Genomic DNA, 17,320 nt, shown 5'->3' on the forward strand with positions numbered 1-17,320 from the left:
ACTAGAAGGCGGGCTTTATTCGTAATATAGTGATGGATGATTGGCTCTTGTACTAGAAGGCGGGCTTTATTCATATGTTCATGGATGATTGGCTCCTGTACTAAAAGGCGGGCTTTATTCATAATATGTTCATGGATGATTGGCTCCTGTACTAGAAGGCGGGCTTTATTTTCCATATTGACCGTTACATTTTTCCCCATTCAAACAATACAAGTGACACATCTGGTGGTGGATGAGGAGATTCCCCCCAAAAATTGTGTAAAGCGCTTTGAGTGTCCAGAAAAGCACTATATAAATGTAAGGACTTATTATTATACAAGAATCATTAAGGACACAAAAATCTTTACCGTACCATTTTACCATTTTATTTAGAAAGAGAACTGACACAGATGTACGGCAGTGAAACAGGCAGGTCATCACAGAATAAGATGGCTGTCTATAGACTGTCTATGTATGGGACATATACATATATTACTGAAGGTATAGAAAGTCACACTCACACATAATTCACACGATCACAATAATATTTTAAGAAATGTGGTTTTCAACAAGCACAGAACATCCTGATAGAAAAGACTCTTATCAAAGAAAAAAAAAATACACAAACGACATTCATATTTGTACACAATTTGTCATAAAACATACAAGCAGTCCTTCAAACTCAGTGTCGATTTTGGATTCAGATGAAGTCATAAAAATTACATCAGGCTCCGAACGCAAACTTTCACTAGCAGTATTTTAATATCCACTTTTAGCTAATAATAATAATAAAAAAATTACAAAGACTCAACGTATTCACATTTCCAATGCAACAACCATATCAAAGTGATGTACTGCATTTATACACATATAAAATGTGCTCGAGTGTATATCTGTGACTGAAATGAATTCATGTTTAATTATATTGACCTTTCATGACTTTAAACTTTACAATCCATATTTGACCTCTGCTGTACATCTCCTCACAGACACAACAAACGTTCCATTCACTTCTTATTTAAGTTCTCAGTGATTATCAAAAGACTGATGAATGCTTCAATATAAATAAATATCAGTACTACAATGTCTGTACAATAGTTACATTTAAAAGTCAGTGTTTTCCTTTATTTGTAAAAAAAACAAACCCTTCACTAGCACCTTTTTGCTTTAATGTTTGTGGATGAACGCAAAAAGCCTGGCAGACGCCAAACTGCTTTAGTAGTTTTCAAGCAAGACAAACGAATCTTAGATACAACTTGACCTTGGGAAAATGAAAAAGTTTGGGATATTACAAAGAGAGAGCAAATATCTTTTAATATCTTTGTTTTTTCGGAAGACAGGTCACCTTACGATCATAACAACGTTACGTTTTCCAGATTAAATGCAATAATCTAATAGGATATTCCATAGCTTGTGTCCCATTTTTCAATGGCTTTTCCTATTTTATATCTTCCTCTCGTTCTACAAGGGCTTATCGGTCCTGTGTGCTGTGATGAAGGCCATGCCGTGCGTGCGGAAGTGTGTGTTAAGGTCCGAGGCTTTATCGAAGCGTCGTCCACACACCCTACAGCTGACCCCTCCGTCCCCATCCTCACCCGCTTTCGGTGAGGATGGGGATCCGTACTGCGGTGATGCACCGGGCGATGCGTTTCTGTCATGCTGGCCTTGGCGTAAGCGGTGCGTGATGAATTTATGTCGGCTGAGGGACCCGGCTGATGCGAAACAGGCTCCGCACTGCAGGCACTGCTGGGGCGCGTTCTCTGCGTCACAGTGGACGGGAATGTGCCGCTGAAACTCTTCCCAGTCCTGTGTGGTGAAGCCGCAGGGTGTGCAGCGGAACGTGCCGTCCTCTTCCTCCTGCTCCACCGGACGGTTTTCAGATGCTCGCATTCTCTTAGCTGGACCCGAGGTGTCCTCTCCAGGGACGTCATCGGTGTCGGTGCCGCCCCCTGCTGGTGCAGCTCCGCCCTCGTTGTCGAGCTCTGATGAACTGCCGGCTCCGTCAGCTGGAAGAGAGCGCTTTCTGGTGTTTGGAGCATTCTGTGAGAGGAGATTCAAATTAATATGTGGACAGTTATGTTTAGTTATTTCTCCCACAGTACAAAGTGGAATATTGAGCTAAATTGAGCCTTGACTGCAGTGCATGAAATAGTCAATAGTTTGCTCTGCTGCTCTTGCACTTTGACGTTGCAGCAACTAACCAATTTTGTTCAGCACAAGCCATTGAAATGAATGGGTTTCATAGCGCAGTGCTTTCTATGCCCGGTGTGAAAGCTGCTTCACATCACACAGTGACTACGGCTGGAGGGAGAGTGAAAGCAGCGCAGCTCAGCATAGCCTTTTTTTCAGCTCCTATTTACACCCATTTTTAATTTCCATCCAAAAAAACAAAAATGTTTTTCATTCGATCATTTTCAGCAGTTGAAATAGTGTTGCGTCCATAGAAACATACAACAGAAGCAGAGTGGTTAAACTGACCGTTCTGTCTGTTGTTTGTCGCGATCTGATGCCGTGCCTGACCCGAATGTGCTTCTCCAAAATCAGACGACTACTGAATGTTCGCTTGCCTTCTGAGCAGTGCCTGAGGAAGACAGACAGATTTAGAAGATTAATATAATCATAGAACTAGAACCATTTTAGAATGAAATAGAAAGGTCTAAGTGAATTTGTAACAGCATGAGAACAGCATTTTCCTTTTATAGGAAATAATTGCCCGATGCTATTGATTTCCAGTGAGATTTTTTATAACATAATTGTGTTTGTGTATACTTTTATGCCTAAAAGTTCAATGAAATCAATTACTTAAATCAACATCAATGTTCTAATCCATCAATCTGTAGCCTACATATTAAACAGACGAGTCTTCGCTGAGGCCAGCTTCCAGCCTCCGCCACTGAGACTACAGCTCTGCACAAGACGTTTGGCCAGCGGAGAAATTAAAATGGTCGTGCCCAACTGAGCCTGGTTTCTCTCAAGGTTTTTTTTTTTCTTCACTTCCACCTTTAGTGAAGTTTTTTTTCCCTCTCCGCTGTCGCCACTGGCTTGCATGTTTCGGGATCTGTAGAGCTGCGCATCGTTGGATTTGCTCTTCAGTGTTTGGACTCTCAGTAGTGATTATTAAACCACACTGAACTGAGCTCAACTGAACTGAACTTAAACACTACAAATTGAACTACACTGTTCCTATTTACTGTGACCTTTTATGTGAAGCTGCTTTGACACAATCTACATTGTATAAGCGCTATACAAATAAAGGTGAATTGAATTGAATATTAACACTTTTGTGTTTGAGCGTGGCATATTCCAGGTACACACACAAAACCTTCCAGTCGCTGTCATTAGTTTAGCATGGGTTAAACACTTTTTACAAAAACTAATCGCAATAATCACTGAAGCTGCTAAATTAATTTCTTCATATCTGCACCTTTTTTCATAATGGGAATTAATAAGCGTGCAGAAATACATTTTCCTTAATTTCACTTGAATATAAACTACATTTACAGTTGTAATATTAGTGTAGATTATTAATATTTTTATGTTTTTCCCCTCTTAACTTAAACCTGTGGGAGATTTTTACCACGAGTCCCTGTTAATTTTCAACCCATATTTGCAGCAAAGTAATGTTTGACTCACGGGCAGTGGAAGACTCTCTTGACGCCCTCATGTATTATTCGGACATGTCGTCGAAGACTGTTGGCTGAACTGAATGAACGTTCACACAATCTGCAGGGAAATTTCTTCATTACCTAAAAGAAGAAAAAAGCACATTTGACAGGGGTTCTGCAGGTTTCACCAAGTTAAATTTAAGCCTTTTTAAGACCATTATGAAGGAAATGTTTGATTTCTTCACGGCTAAATGCTAAGGATTTTTTTTGTATCCCAGTTGGAAATGTTTTTTCACTTCCCCTATCGAAAAACTATTATAATTTAATAAATGCAATAATACAATAATATTAATAATTTAATAATACAAAATATAGGTCAGGTCAGGATCCACAGCAGTAAATAAATGGAGAACTTTTAAGCAAATGTTACTGTAGGGAAAGTAATTAAAACTTTATGGTAAATAAAGTTAAAAAAGCTCTTTTTAAATAAAAAGTTATTGAGATTGGGATAGTTGGTGATTGTGTGAGTGTTAATGGCCAGATTGGGTAGCTGAACATAAACAAAGGAAAATTAAGACCTGTTAAAAAAAGATTTAGGACCTACAACACAATATTTCAGTAGATTTCAGACCTACAACACAATATTTCAGTAGATTTAAGACCGACAACACAATATTTCAGTAGATTTCAGACCTACAACACAATATTTCAGTAGATTTTAGACCTAAAACACAATATTTCAGTAGATTTAAGACCGACAACACAATATTTCAGTAGATTTAAGACCGACAACACAATATTTTAGTAGATTTTAGACCTACAACACAATATTTCAGTAGATTTTAGACCTACAACACAATATTTCAGTAGATTTTAGACCGACAACACAATATTTCAGTAGATTTTAGACCTACAACACAATATTTCAGTAGATTTTAGACCTACAACACAATATTTCAGTAGATTTCAGACCTACAACACAATATTTCAGTAGATTTTAGACCTAAAACACAATATTTCAGTAGATTTAAGACCGACAACACAATATTTCAGTAGATTTAAGACCGACAACACAATATTTTAGTAGATTTTAGACCTACAACACAATATTTCAGTAGATTTTAGACCTACAACACAATATTTCAGTAGATTTTAGACCGACAACACAATATTTCAGTAGATTTTAGACCTACAACACAATATTTCAGTAGATTTTAGACCTACAACACAATATTTCAGTAGATTTTAGACCTACAACACAATATTTCAGTAGATTTTAGACCGACAACACAATATTTCAGTAGATTTTAGACCGACAACACAATATTTCAGTAGATTTAAGACCTACAACACAATATTTCAGTAGATTTCAGACCTACAACACAATATTTCAGTAGATTTAAGACTGACACAATATTTCAGTAGATTTAAGACCGACAACACAATATTTCAGTAGATTTAAGACCTACAACACACTATTTCAGTAGATTTAAGACCTACAACACACTATTTCAGTAGATTTAAGACCTACAACACAATATTTCAGTAGATTTAAGACCGACAACACAATTTTTGAGTAGATTTAAGACCTACAACACAATATTTCAGAAGCTTTAAGACATAGAACACAATATTTCACTAGATTTTAGACCTACAACACACTATTTCAGTAGATTTAAGACCTACAACACAATATTTCAGTAAATTAAAAAAAAATTTTAAGCTCTAAAATCTAATTTAAGACTTTTAAGACCCCGCGGATACCCTGATTTGAAGAATTCTGATATTTGTTAATAAACTGAAAAAAACATCTAATACATAGTACGTTGGAAGTTTTTATGAAAAACAGCCAGACGTGCCTTCAAAATAATCATCCATCTGTGGTGCATAGACCAAAAAAGTTAAATATTTGAATACATATATCACACTGGAAATAAAGGTTTGTCACATTGACCATTTCCAATACCAAGTTTCATTGGCATTGCTTGACACACATCGTTTTTTTATTTGCAAAACATATTTTGCATGTGATTTTTTTTGGTAGAGTTGGATTTTATGAATATGTAATTGCTCTCTCTCTATTTACGTTCAGTCAAAAAAAGTTAGTGCTTCCCACAGGTTTGAAATAAACACAATTTACCCACATCACATAAATACTTAACTATGGCCCAATCCCAATAATAGAATTATTCACAAAACATAATTAAATTTTCTATAATAATTTTATTATCACACTGTTCCTTTTCAATAGGTTAAAGTTTAAAAAAAGAGAGTTAAAAACATACTTTTATGCTATTCAGGAGCCATGTGCACCCTCTGTCAAATCTGCTTCTCTCTCTCTTTCAAGTTCAAAGCAAACTTGAATGCCAAAGAGCAATTCCATGCAAATGTCAACCTTGCTATGAGAAAAATAAAGCTTTCGCCAAAATATCGAACCCATTTTTGCGTTTTTTGTGTAAGCAAGTATTTCACAGTGCTTTAAAAATACTCAAACATTTCTCTGTTAATATTTTCAAACTATTATATTTGATTTACCAAAATAACACAAGTGCCAATTTCACATCTGTAACATCCATAACAGAGCTGTTTCCTCATAAATGCAAAACATGTCAAATAAAATCAAATCATTTTTGTTCTACAGTGAGCCAACTCTTATGCGTTATTTTCTTTTTGGGTTGTGCAGTTTAATTCACAGAATTTCTACAAAGTAGGTTGCACACTGCAAACTCCATAACGCATGTTTATTTCCTCATTTAAAATCTAAAAAATATTTACAGATTTATATTTTTCTGATTCCTCAACTCTATGGTTAGTTGTTTTTGAAAATATAAACAGATGTTTCAATATAATGTTAGCATATACTTTCTCTGTTAATTTATGTTGTGAGATTTTACTGCAAATGTCACATCCATAACGCTGGATTTGCTCCTAAGCATTTTAGATATGTATATAAAATAGCCTATGTAATATAGCCAACTGACATCATCAAATTAACAAAAATATTCATCAAATGAAAAATAAATGACAGAAAAGGAATAAAAACAGACAATAATATTAAAAATAATAAAGGATCATAATTACAGGACTTAAACGTGTAGATTATTTAAATAAGGCAAATGCATTAATTAACCGTTACTAATGGTTTACATATATTTTGTAGCCACTTTAGACCAGTCGTTTCATCCTCTCCGGGTATTATAGTAAAGTTTGTTTAGAATTCAAAAAGAGAATTCAATAAAGAGTTGTTTAGATTCAAAAATGAATTATTGAATTTTTGCTCTCGCGACTGTGTGTGCGCTGTCAGAGCCAAGCTAAAGTAGGCTTGAGTAAAAAGGTAATACGACGGTAAAGGAAAGGTAAAAAGACATACGATTAACAAACGGCAGCTTTAGAAAGCAAAAGCCAAATCCCAGGCATTTTTTATTAAATTATTTTAATAATACATTATTTTATTATTGTTATAAATTTAGAAACCCACCCGGACTAATTTTTTAAGGACCAAAAAGATGCATGGGTCTGTGGGTCTTCAGGGCATGTGAGACCGTCTGTGGGAGTGTTGGGAGTTCACGCACGCACAGAACGAAACGGGCAAACAAGAGAGGATTTTCCACTACTTAAATGATCATGGATGTTTGGTTATATTAGGCGAACACAAAATGGTGTAAAAAGATGATAATAACAGTAAAAAAAAACATGTCACTAAATATACTTGGGCAGCCATTAATATAACTGGTCAGCCTGACCAAGTAAAGTCTATGTGTGGGAAACACTGTGTGTAATGGAAATTTAAGAAATAACAAAACCACCACGCATATTCTCTAAAAATAAGTGCTAAATGTTAAATAATTTTAATACGCTTTTTTTTTTTTTTAACAGATTAAAAACCATTTGTTTTCCAAAGCAGATCTCCAAATATATGAAACTAAATATATTATTTATATCTCTCACAGAACTCACAAGAAATTGCAAGCAAAGAAGCTCAATTTACCTGCACTGAAAAAAATTATTCAAAGATGATTCCTTGGATTTACTTATTTATTTTTTTACGTTGAGTGGTTGTAAACAATTTATTTGTGTTGAATTTAAACAAACAAATTAAGTTGAATATTGCTCAATTTAATTTGTTTTTTTAAATTCAACACAAATAAATTGTTTGCAACAGTTTTGCATGCAACACTTTTTTCAGTGTGTTTACTTGTGCTTACTCTGTTATTTTTTTAAAGAGTACCAACCGTGCCGTGTTCATTCTTCATGTGGTCGATGTAATCCTCTCTCTCTGGAAAACGCTTCTTGCACTCCTTGCACCTCCACTCCATATTCCCGCTCTCTGGCGAGCTCACCTGCTCCTCCTCCTCATTCTCCTCCTCTTCTTCATCCTCTCTCTCTTCTTCTTCCTGCTCTCCCTCCTCGTCTTCCCCTTCCTCTTCCTCCTCTCCTGGCCCCTGGCTCAGCTCATCTGAATTGTTTTCTGCTGGTTTGGGTTTAGAGGTGGAGTTACCGGCAGGGGCGGAGACAGGAGAAGAGGTGGTGGGCGGAGTCTCAGCTTTGACAGACAGGCCTCTGTGAGCGGTCTAATGGGAAATATTGAAAGACCGCTTTGGTTAAAGCCATACGGAATGGATAACATGACAATTTGCACTGAGGCGGCTGTTGTACTTGGTTTGAGCTTTAGATAGTGTGATATAGGGAAATCACTTTGTAAAGGCCAAACCAAGAGTTTTACTGTATGCCTTTTTTGACACCACATTCTTCAGGGAATATGAAAAGAATGGGTAACACAAAAGGCAAAATGACAATTTATTCTTTCAGTTAAATAATCCTTAAATGCATTGTATCATAATAAAATAATGATTAAAAACAGTATTAATTAGATAACAATAATAACTACTATTTTATAATGCATTATAAAATGAACACAATGTACACTCGGCGGCCACTTTATTAGGTACACCTTACTAGTACCGGGTTGGACCCACTTTTGCCTTCAGAACTGCATTAATCCTTCGTGGCTTAGATTCAACAAGGTACTGGAAATATTCCTTAGAGATTTTGGTCCATATTGACATGATAGCATCACGCAGTTGCTGCAGATTTGTCAGCTGCACATCCATAATGCGAATCACCTGTTCCACCACATCCCAAAGGTGCTCTATTGGATTGAAACTGGTGACTGTGGAGGCCATTTGAGTACAGTGAACTCATTGTCATGTTCAAGAAACCAGTCTGAGATGATTCACGCTTTATGACATGGCGTGTTATCCTGTTGGAAGTAGCCATCAGAAGATCATAAAGGGATGGACATGGCCTTAACAATACTGATAGAGACTATTGTCCAATTTTGATGAGCCTGTGTGAATTGTAGCCTCAGTTTCCTGTTCTTAGCTGACAGGACTGGCACCCGGTGTCGTCTTCTGCTGCTATGGCCCATCCACCTTGAGGTTCAATGTGTTGTGCGTTCAGAGATGCTCGTTTGCATACCTCACTTGTAATGTGTGGTTAAATGTCTTACTGTAGCCTTTCTATCAGCTGGAACCAGTCTGGCCATTCTCCTTTGACCTCTGGCCTCAACAAGGCATTTGCGCCCACAGAACTGCCACTCACTGGATATTTTCTCTTTTTCTGACCATTTTCTGTAAACACTAGAGATGGTTGTGTGTGAAAATTCCAGTAGATCAGCAGTTTCTGAAATACTCAGACCAGCCCTTTTGGTATCAACAACCATGCCACGATCAAAGTCACCTAAATCCCCTTTCTTCCCCATTCTGATGCTCGGAACTGCAGCAGATCGTCTTGACCATGTCTACATGCCTAAATGCATTGAGTTGCTGCCATGTGATTGGCTGATTAAAATTTTGCCTTAATGAGCAGTTGGACAGGTGTACCTAATAAAGTGGCCATTCAGTGTAGTTTGTATATTGCAATTTATTATAGCATATTTTTATTTCATAATACAATATGATAGGTACTAGTAATATATTACTATATTAATATCAATACATGGTTATTAATACATTATAAATCATGCAATAATATTAATATAATAATATGTTGCTTATTTATTGTATTGTATTATAGAATAAAAAATATACTTAGTAATAATAATAAAAAATATCTACCTTTATGTGTTCCATCATGGAGCCTTTCTGGGCATAAAGTTTAGTGCAATCTGGACATTTGAACACATGCACCTTCTGTTTGGCCAAGTGAGTGTCAAAATGCATGTACAGCAAAGGTTTCTGGGTAAAAACTGTATCGCACATGACACACTTGTAGATCATTCTGTAAAAACAGTACAAAGTTCATAGCCTCAAATAATTTATTAAAAAAGAAATTTGTATTAAGCTGTGTGTAATGGTGATCAACCTACTTGGCCTGTGCAGCTGTGAGTGCGGGATGCTGGGAAGTGATGTGCCCTTGGGCGCTTTGGGCAGATTTGAAGGCCATCGGGCAATTGGGGCACTTATGAAACACCTCACAGTGAGCTGTCTGAATGTGGGACTTGATAGAGTTCAAACCTCCGAACACAACCTGACAACTGGAGCACCTGGAGGAAAAGATTTGATAGGAGATCACCTGTAACAATTACCTGTAACACTTTCTTTTGTTTCCTTGCAGGAAATCTTGCAAATACCTCCTAAAAACAAGCTACAAGATAAGTAAAAGCTTTGCGATTTCACTAAATATTATTAGACCAGAAACCTGTAGCCGATGCGCCTAGCAAAATGCAGGCAGGACTCTTCCAGATGCGTCTGAAATGTGGCCTGGCGGGCAGTGCCACCACACTCTGGGCACACGTGGGGAGCGCGGTGTTTATGGATCCGCTGATGAGCCGACACACTGCACCAGTTAGGCAGCATCATGGGAGGAGAACAAAGTGTACAAGTCTGAAAAAGAGAGGGAGTGTAGAAAATTTGTTAATAGTAGTCTCCTAGTTCATACATGCATTTTTGGGTGTGTTTAAAAATCATGAGTCGAGTAAATGTGTAAATTGACAGACAATAGCATTAACTTTGTTCTGTTCCATCATCCAGTCATTTTATAGTTATAATCTCATGGCATGCCTACAAACACACACATATAATCATGATGCTGAAAATTACTATTTAAACAAAAAAGATTCAAGATCAGTAAAACATCAGCAGAAAACAAAATCAGATCTGCTTGTCCGACCAGGTCACCAGATATAGAAAAGATGTTCTAGACAATTCTAGTATGTTTATAGTATCAGAACTTACCGAGTTAGGAGTAGCTCTGATTTGCTGGAAATGGGTCACTAATTCAGCCTTGCTTGAAAACTGGGCTTGACATTCTGGACACTTGAAGTTGTGGTATTGCAGAGCCTCGCCTTTCTTGCAGGGTAGCGGCATTAATGCCTGAGGACTCTGGGGTCCACGACGGGCAGGACTGGGCTGGATTGAAGCCGTGCCTGGAGAGGGGGAATCTTTAAGTGGACTGGAAGTGGACGGTGCAGGGATTGTCCCTGAAGGGGTAGTGGAGGATGTCATAGGTGGAGAGGAAAGTGACGGAGAAAGCATACCTACAAACAGAACATTTGACATTCAATATCAAGTATATAACATTAAGCATTCACAGAAAACTGCAGAATTTTGCACAAGTTACCAATGGGAGTAGTGTCCTGCTGGCCAATCATCTGCTCCACTGTAACTGGTCTCATAACCAAATGGGAGCACTGCATGACCAGGCCTCGTTCCTTGTGTTCGCGAGCATGTAGCAGCAGACTGCACTTGTTGAAGAAAGCTAGCCGCTTTGCGCAGTGATTGCACGTCACCTCTATTCTCAAAGAGCGCCGGTCGTAGTGTCTTGCCAGGCTGCGCTCCAGAGCGAAAGAATCTCCACACTCCAAGCAGCGGTAGCCAGCAGCAGGCATAGGAAGACCCCATTCAGGCGGTGGAAGGGTTGAGAGATCTGGACGGTAACTAGGAAGCAAGTTCTTGCTATTTAAGATCTTGTTAAAGGCCTCGACTAAGCTGGACTGGCTTCGAGAAATAACAGCACCAGTGCTGTTGACGATAGATGCTGGTTTACATGGCATAGTACCTCCATTGGTGGTTTTACTAACTGCAGGACGCACGCTTATCCCGCCGACAGCTGGTGCGACAGGCAAAGTGGTGGCTTTTGTTATGCTCACTGCTGTGGCAGAGACTCTAGTTTTATCTGACTGCATGGTCATTTTGTTTTGAACCTTGCTGGCTGCAGCAAGCATGGCACTACTGGCTTCTAAAGTGGATACTGGTATGGTTGAACATTTTACCCCTTGACCAGCAGTGGTGTCATTTTTTTTGCCACCTTTCACAGGACCAGCTCGACCTCCTGTTTGAGTTTTATTTGCATCTTTTCCTGCATTGGCAGCAGCACCTCCCTTACCTGCTACTCGAGTAACAGTGCGGGTGATGCCCCCTGTAGACGTCTTAATGGTCTTGATGCGGACTTTAAGAGGTCTAGAAGGAGCTTTGCCACCAGTTGCAGCTTTTCCATCACTGTTTGTTGACGAGCCAGTCTCTGCTTCAAGGGATTGCGCAGGATCTACCTCTATTTTATCTGTATCCCCTTTACCACCATCTGTGTTCTCTGCATCTTGTCCATTCTCTGCTGATGCTTTGTCTACTTCCATCTCCTCATCTTCTTCCTTGGGATCACAAAGGGCTGCAGATGGGGATGAGGCAGCCGCTGGGCTACAGGATCTTTTAGTAACTGCAGATGTTGGCATGGAGGACTTGGGCATTTCAGGCTCTGGGCTTTCAGGAGAATCTCGTTCTTCAATCACATGTTCTGGGTTTCTCTCTTCTTGAGGTAAACTTTTTCCATTTCCTGTTTGGGCTGGTGTTGACAGCCAATTCTGTTGCGCTCGAGGAGACGCAGGTGATGCTAAGGGGACGTCACCTGGTTTGGGGTAAGCACTGGGTGATATAGATGTTGAAGGGGGAATAGAAGGAGACTGTAAATTTTCAGGGGGTGATCGAAGTCGGCGTGAAAGTTTTGGAGGGGTAGGGGAGTCCGGACTCTCATGAATGACTAAGGACCCTCCAGAATCAGGATCTGAGTCCTCCTCTTCTGAATCTGCACGTCTGAATGCAGACGAACTAAGACGTGGTGATCCGTTAAAGGGCTCTGTTAAAGAAGTGGCAAGCGGAGATGAGGCCACGGCGCCAGACACTCTGGAGCCAACTGAGGGAGATGATGATGATGGCGAGGAAGATGAGGCTGTGGAGGGTGTAGAAAGAAGTGGCTTAGGTGGAGGAAAGAAAGGAGATGCTGCTCCGCTTGCCCCACTTGGATTTGCAGGAGTTTTTGCCTTGTCCGCACCTTCAAGGTTCATCTCCTGCTGCATATGCTGCTGTTGCAGAAGCTGCATTTTCCGTGCCCTCCCAACAGAGTCTCCAGCACCTTGTGCCATCAAAGGCTTCAGCTTATTGAAGATGTTGCTCCCCTGTTTGGAACTGCCAGAAGATCCATGCTGTCCTGCAGTCTCTGGAATTGCCTTGGAGCTACATACAGGCCACTGTTCACCATTAGGCTGGCCTCGAGACTGAGACATATGTACTGACCCACCAGATGACACAAATCCATTATGGTTAAGTGGGTCTGGTACTGAATTCTCGCCACCATCAAATGGCTCAGGACGAACGCGGTTCTTCACAATCACACTGACAATAGATGGGTCGCTCTGGGAATCCGTGGATGGGCTGGGTGACCGTAAGGCTGGACTTTCACCGACTGAAGCATCACCAGATTTTATAAGCGATGTTCCACCTGCTCCTTGATGCCCCTCTACCTCATCCGGGGCTGATTGGATAGCTTCTTTGGCATCAATATCAGGAATGTCAAATGCTGCCAACAGGTCATCGAAATCGGGGGTTTTCATGTCCCCCATGCCGGGTCAGTGGACTCACTCAATCCTAAAATATAAACAAATGAAATATAAAAAAACCCATGTAATGCCAATTTCAATTATGCGCTTGTTAAGTTGTAACGTATGGAATACTGTTTCCGGGTCCAAGCCGCTGCTCATTTGAATTGAGAAAACATTCATTTACAGTCTTTTTAGTCATATCACACATTAAAGAGAATTTTACATAAAATCATGATGTACACAACAGTCTCTGAACTGCATCACAAAAATACCAAAATTTTAACAATTTATAAAAAATAATCCCTTTCTGGCCATCAGATATTAGGCATGGATATTTATATACACATTGTGATCGCGATTTTCGAAAGTATTACAGCACTTTGTAAATGTTTAATATTATCATTTTATGAGTCTCCCTATACAGTTTGATAAAGCCGCTTTACGTGACGTCACACATAACAAGCGCATAGTTTACAAAATGTATGTTTTATTGACAATATTATAGACATCATGTTCAACAAAACATTTTACTAACATTTTTCATAGTATCTTATTGCATGAATGTCACGATTTGACAAAATGACTAAATAATGATTATGTAAACAACATCTGGTTGAACCATCACTTCACCTTTGCTGACATTACTTTCCATTTAAAAAAAAGAGAATAGCTCATTGTATTTATTAATAGCTCATATTCTTTAATGTTAACTCTGGTGTGATTTAATGTGATCCTTGTGTTGTGGTTTTAAATAAATACCTCATAGCAAGTCTAAATAAGGTGATTTTGGTACATATTATTGTTTTCTCTCACAAACACAGCTCACTAAATCAATTTATTACAAACTCTTCCTTTTCTAAACCTTAACAGAGACTGCTTCGTGCTGAGGTACCTATGAGGATAAACTGAGAATGGTGATAGCCTCATGTATCCTGCCATTTTACTAAAAGCTCTTTTTAATTCCACAACAAACATGCATGTATACATTTTCATTTAAACATATAACGTTTAAGTTAAATAAATCGTGCCACAGCAAATGACACCGATCGGCTTTTGTTAGCTTTGGCTAACAGCCGCGTAATGCCCCTGTGGCAACCTAGAATTTGGTGGCTGAACTGGAACACATATTGACATATGCAATATAAAATGAATCATTTTAAACATTTACAAGAAGATATTATGATGTACTATACAAAATATATCATGTACATGTGTGTTAACAGAGGCTGTTTAGCACGCTACAGCAGCTATATCAACAACAGAATCCAAACAAGCCCCTTTAACGTTAGATGAAATAAAAACAGTACGAGAATATAATTGAGCAATAAATAAAGAAAAAGGGGTTAGTTCCTATCGAGAACACGCTATAAGTATATACAATTCATTATATATAACGTTTTGATAAATAAAGAACGGCTAAAACCTGCGGCTGACCTGGCTAACTACAAATGGGGACAGCATTGAATCGCTGTCGTACGAATAATGCGTTTCCGTCACATTTTGTCCCTTACATTAGGTTTGTATGCTGACTGACTGATAAACAAAGCTCTAGTGGGCTGATAAACAGAAATATGGGGTGTATTTTTGGGTTTGTTCTGTTATGACGGCGGGGTCTGTGCTGCCCCGTCGCGAGGGTCATTTAAGCGCAGGCCACTGCATGTGCACGGCAACGTTTACCTGCTTATAAATGACCTCACACTGATGCCACGTTGTGCCTTTATGATCATGCATTTTAATGAAGGTGTGTGTATTTTTCGGATTTTGTTTTTTCATGCACAGGCAGTTATTTTGTTTACCTGCTTTTTGAGATTCCCGACTATCCTCGCTCCAGATGAAGCGCCTACTTCCCGTCATCGATCGACTACGGCCAGGTCTTGGAAGATAAAGTTATTAAAAATAGATATAAAAATGTTTTTCGTTATACTTTTTGGTTATGCGCTTAAGTTTGCATATAAAGCACCGTTGATATGTCAGCTACAGTTTTAATCTCAAAGAAAAACATTCACATTGTAATTCGATTCTATGGATGTGTGGTTGTTGTATATTTATGTCCTTCCAGGATCTCGTATTTCACTTGTCTTTTGGTTGATTTGGTTTAGGCCTTGATTATAAGGATTGCGGATATTTCTGCACACCATAAAGCGCAGAGGATTTATCTTTATTTATTTACATATACTATAAATATACGTTAGGGTACAGAATTATAGCCTATAATCTGATATAAAAGGTTTATTTTCATTTATGCTTCCAAAATGCTGAAACGTGGCGTTATCCACAATATATTCTGGCATTTCAAGACATATAAGGTCATTTTGGACATTACATGTACTCTGCACAGATAGACAAAATACATGAACGGATGCAGAACATTGCTTTAATACCGTATCTAGTCAGTTCCTTTATGTCTGACAAGGAAATAAAAATAAAATAAAAATGTAAATATAAAGAGACCAGGATTATAATGAAATGTCGAGACGCATCCGAGGATTAAGTGTAATGAAACATGTGGAAATATCCAAAGCATCAGTAATTCGAATAATTTTATAAGAAACAGCACAATAATGCTATAGTGATCTCACCTAATTTATTTATTAGGTTTTACCGCCATCTAGAGATCACCTGAAGGACCTACACCGGACAGTTCCCTCCGATCCTGACGCTTTATACGCTTCACACACACACAAACAATTTTGGAAACATATTGGCTCATTTATTAATGCTAATATACAACGAGATGTTTCTGTTACGTTTAAAGATATTATTTTTTATTATTATGAATCTGTATCTACTAATAGAAATGCTTGTTTTGTTATACATTTAATTTATTTTCTTTTATTCCATATCCACTAATGCAAATCTACTAATACCTAACCATATTTTCCAGTTTTTTTTTGCAAGTTATTAGTCATTATTTAAATACAATTTCATTATCTGAAAATAAGTTTGCAAACAGAACTATCTCATTTTGTAATGACTTTAGTTTATATACTGTAATTGATTCTTAAACGTCTTACCCTTATTTCATGTTCTTTCATTCATTCATCAAGGGGCTTAGTCTCTTCATTCATCAGGGGTCGCCACAGCGGAATAAACCACCAACTTATTCAGCATATGTTTTACGCAGCGTATGCCCTTACAGCTGCAACCCAGTATTGGGAAACATCCATACACTCTCATTCAGACACATACACTGCAGACAATTTAGCACACACACACACACACACACACACACACACACACACACACACACACACACACACACACACACACACACCCACACACACCCACACACACACACTTGATTATTTTATTTGGAATTGCTAATATTAATTAAAGCAACACAGAATCCAAATAATCACAAAGAACTCATTATGTTTCACAGTACAAGTGATGTGCAAATAAATAAAATCACTGAATATTTTTTTACATGACAATATCAACCCTTTCACTACCACACCAAGAAAAAAATCATTTCTTAACTCCTAATGTCGCTAATTAACAGACTCAATGCATTTTTTTCAACACATCCCATACTTTTTAAATTATCAGCCTCTACCAAATGGTTGATATGTCAGTTTATGATAAAAGTACTGGAATTAATACATATACTATGAAAAAATTTGAAAATATGAAGTGTAAGAATAATTAATCTTTAAGAAAATTTAAAAATAAACATTTGTGAATACAAAATCATATTTATTTTTTGAAATATGCCATAAAATACAGATTCTCATTTAACACGTTTTCTCAATCAAGTGTAGTAGTGCAACAGGATTATATTTGTTTGATTTTTTTGTAAATCTACAATGCTGTGTATAGTGTAAACTATTATTTAAAACAGTCATTCTTTAAATGACTTTAACAG

General features: G+C 37.9%; 1 protein-coding gene and 1 non-coding gene across 2 annotated transcripts; both read right to left on the minus strand.

Annotated features, from left to right (window-relative positions):
* Positions 1-351: 351 nt before the first annotated feature.
* Positions 352-15,318, minus strand: znf687b (zinc finger protein 687b). The gene is made up of 10 exons (XM_056479337.1): positions 15,252-15,318; positions 11,205-13,501; positions 10,820-11,121; positions 10,284-10,468; positions 9,952-10,128; positions 9,701-9,863; positions 7,817-8,155; positions 3,613-3,725; positions 2,458-2,560; positions 352-2,019 (listed from the first exon to the last, which is right to left on the minus strand). The coding sequence occupies exons 2-10, from the start codon at positions 13,474-13,476 to the stop codon at positions 1,441-1,443; spliced, it is 4,233 nt and encodes a 1,410-aa protein (XP_056335312.1). The 5' UTR covers positions 13,477-13,501; positions 15,252-15,318; the 3' UTR covers positions 352-1,440.
* Positions 8,233-8,371, minus strand: LOC130247328 (small nucleolar RNA SNORA13). The gene has a single exon (XR_008839536.1). It is a non-coding gene; the product is annotated as a small nucleolar RNA SNORA13 (small nucleolar RNA).
* Positions 15,319-17,320: the final 2,002 nt, after the last annotated feature.

Source organism: Danio aesculapii, chromosome 19 (genome assembly GCF_903798145.1).
Source record: "Danio aesculapii chromosome 19, fDanAes4.1, whole genome shotgun sequence".
Taxonomy (NCBI): Eukaryota; Metazoa; Chordata; class Actinopteri; order Cypriniformes; family Danionidae; genus Danio; species Danio aesculapii.

Excerpts from the sequence above, each read along its gene's own strand:
- znf687b (XM_056479337.1), bottom strand. The coding sequence starts at position 13,476 with ATGGGGGACATGAAAACCCCCGATTTCGATGACCTGTTGGCAGCATTT. Across the intron at positions 10,129-10,283 it reads GCTAGGCGCATCGGCTACAG|GTGCTCCAGTTGTCAGGTTG; the intron begins GTTTCTGGTCTA and ends CTTTTCCTCCAG. Across the intron at positions 2,561-3,612 it reads AAGAGAGTCTTCCACTGCCC|GCACTGCTCAGAAGGCAAGC; the intron begins GTGAGTCAAACA and ends TGTCTTCCTCAG.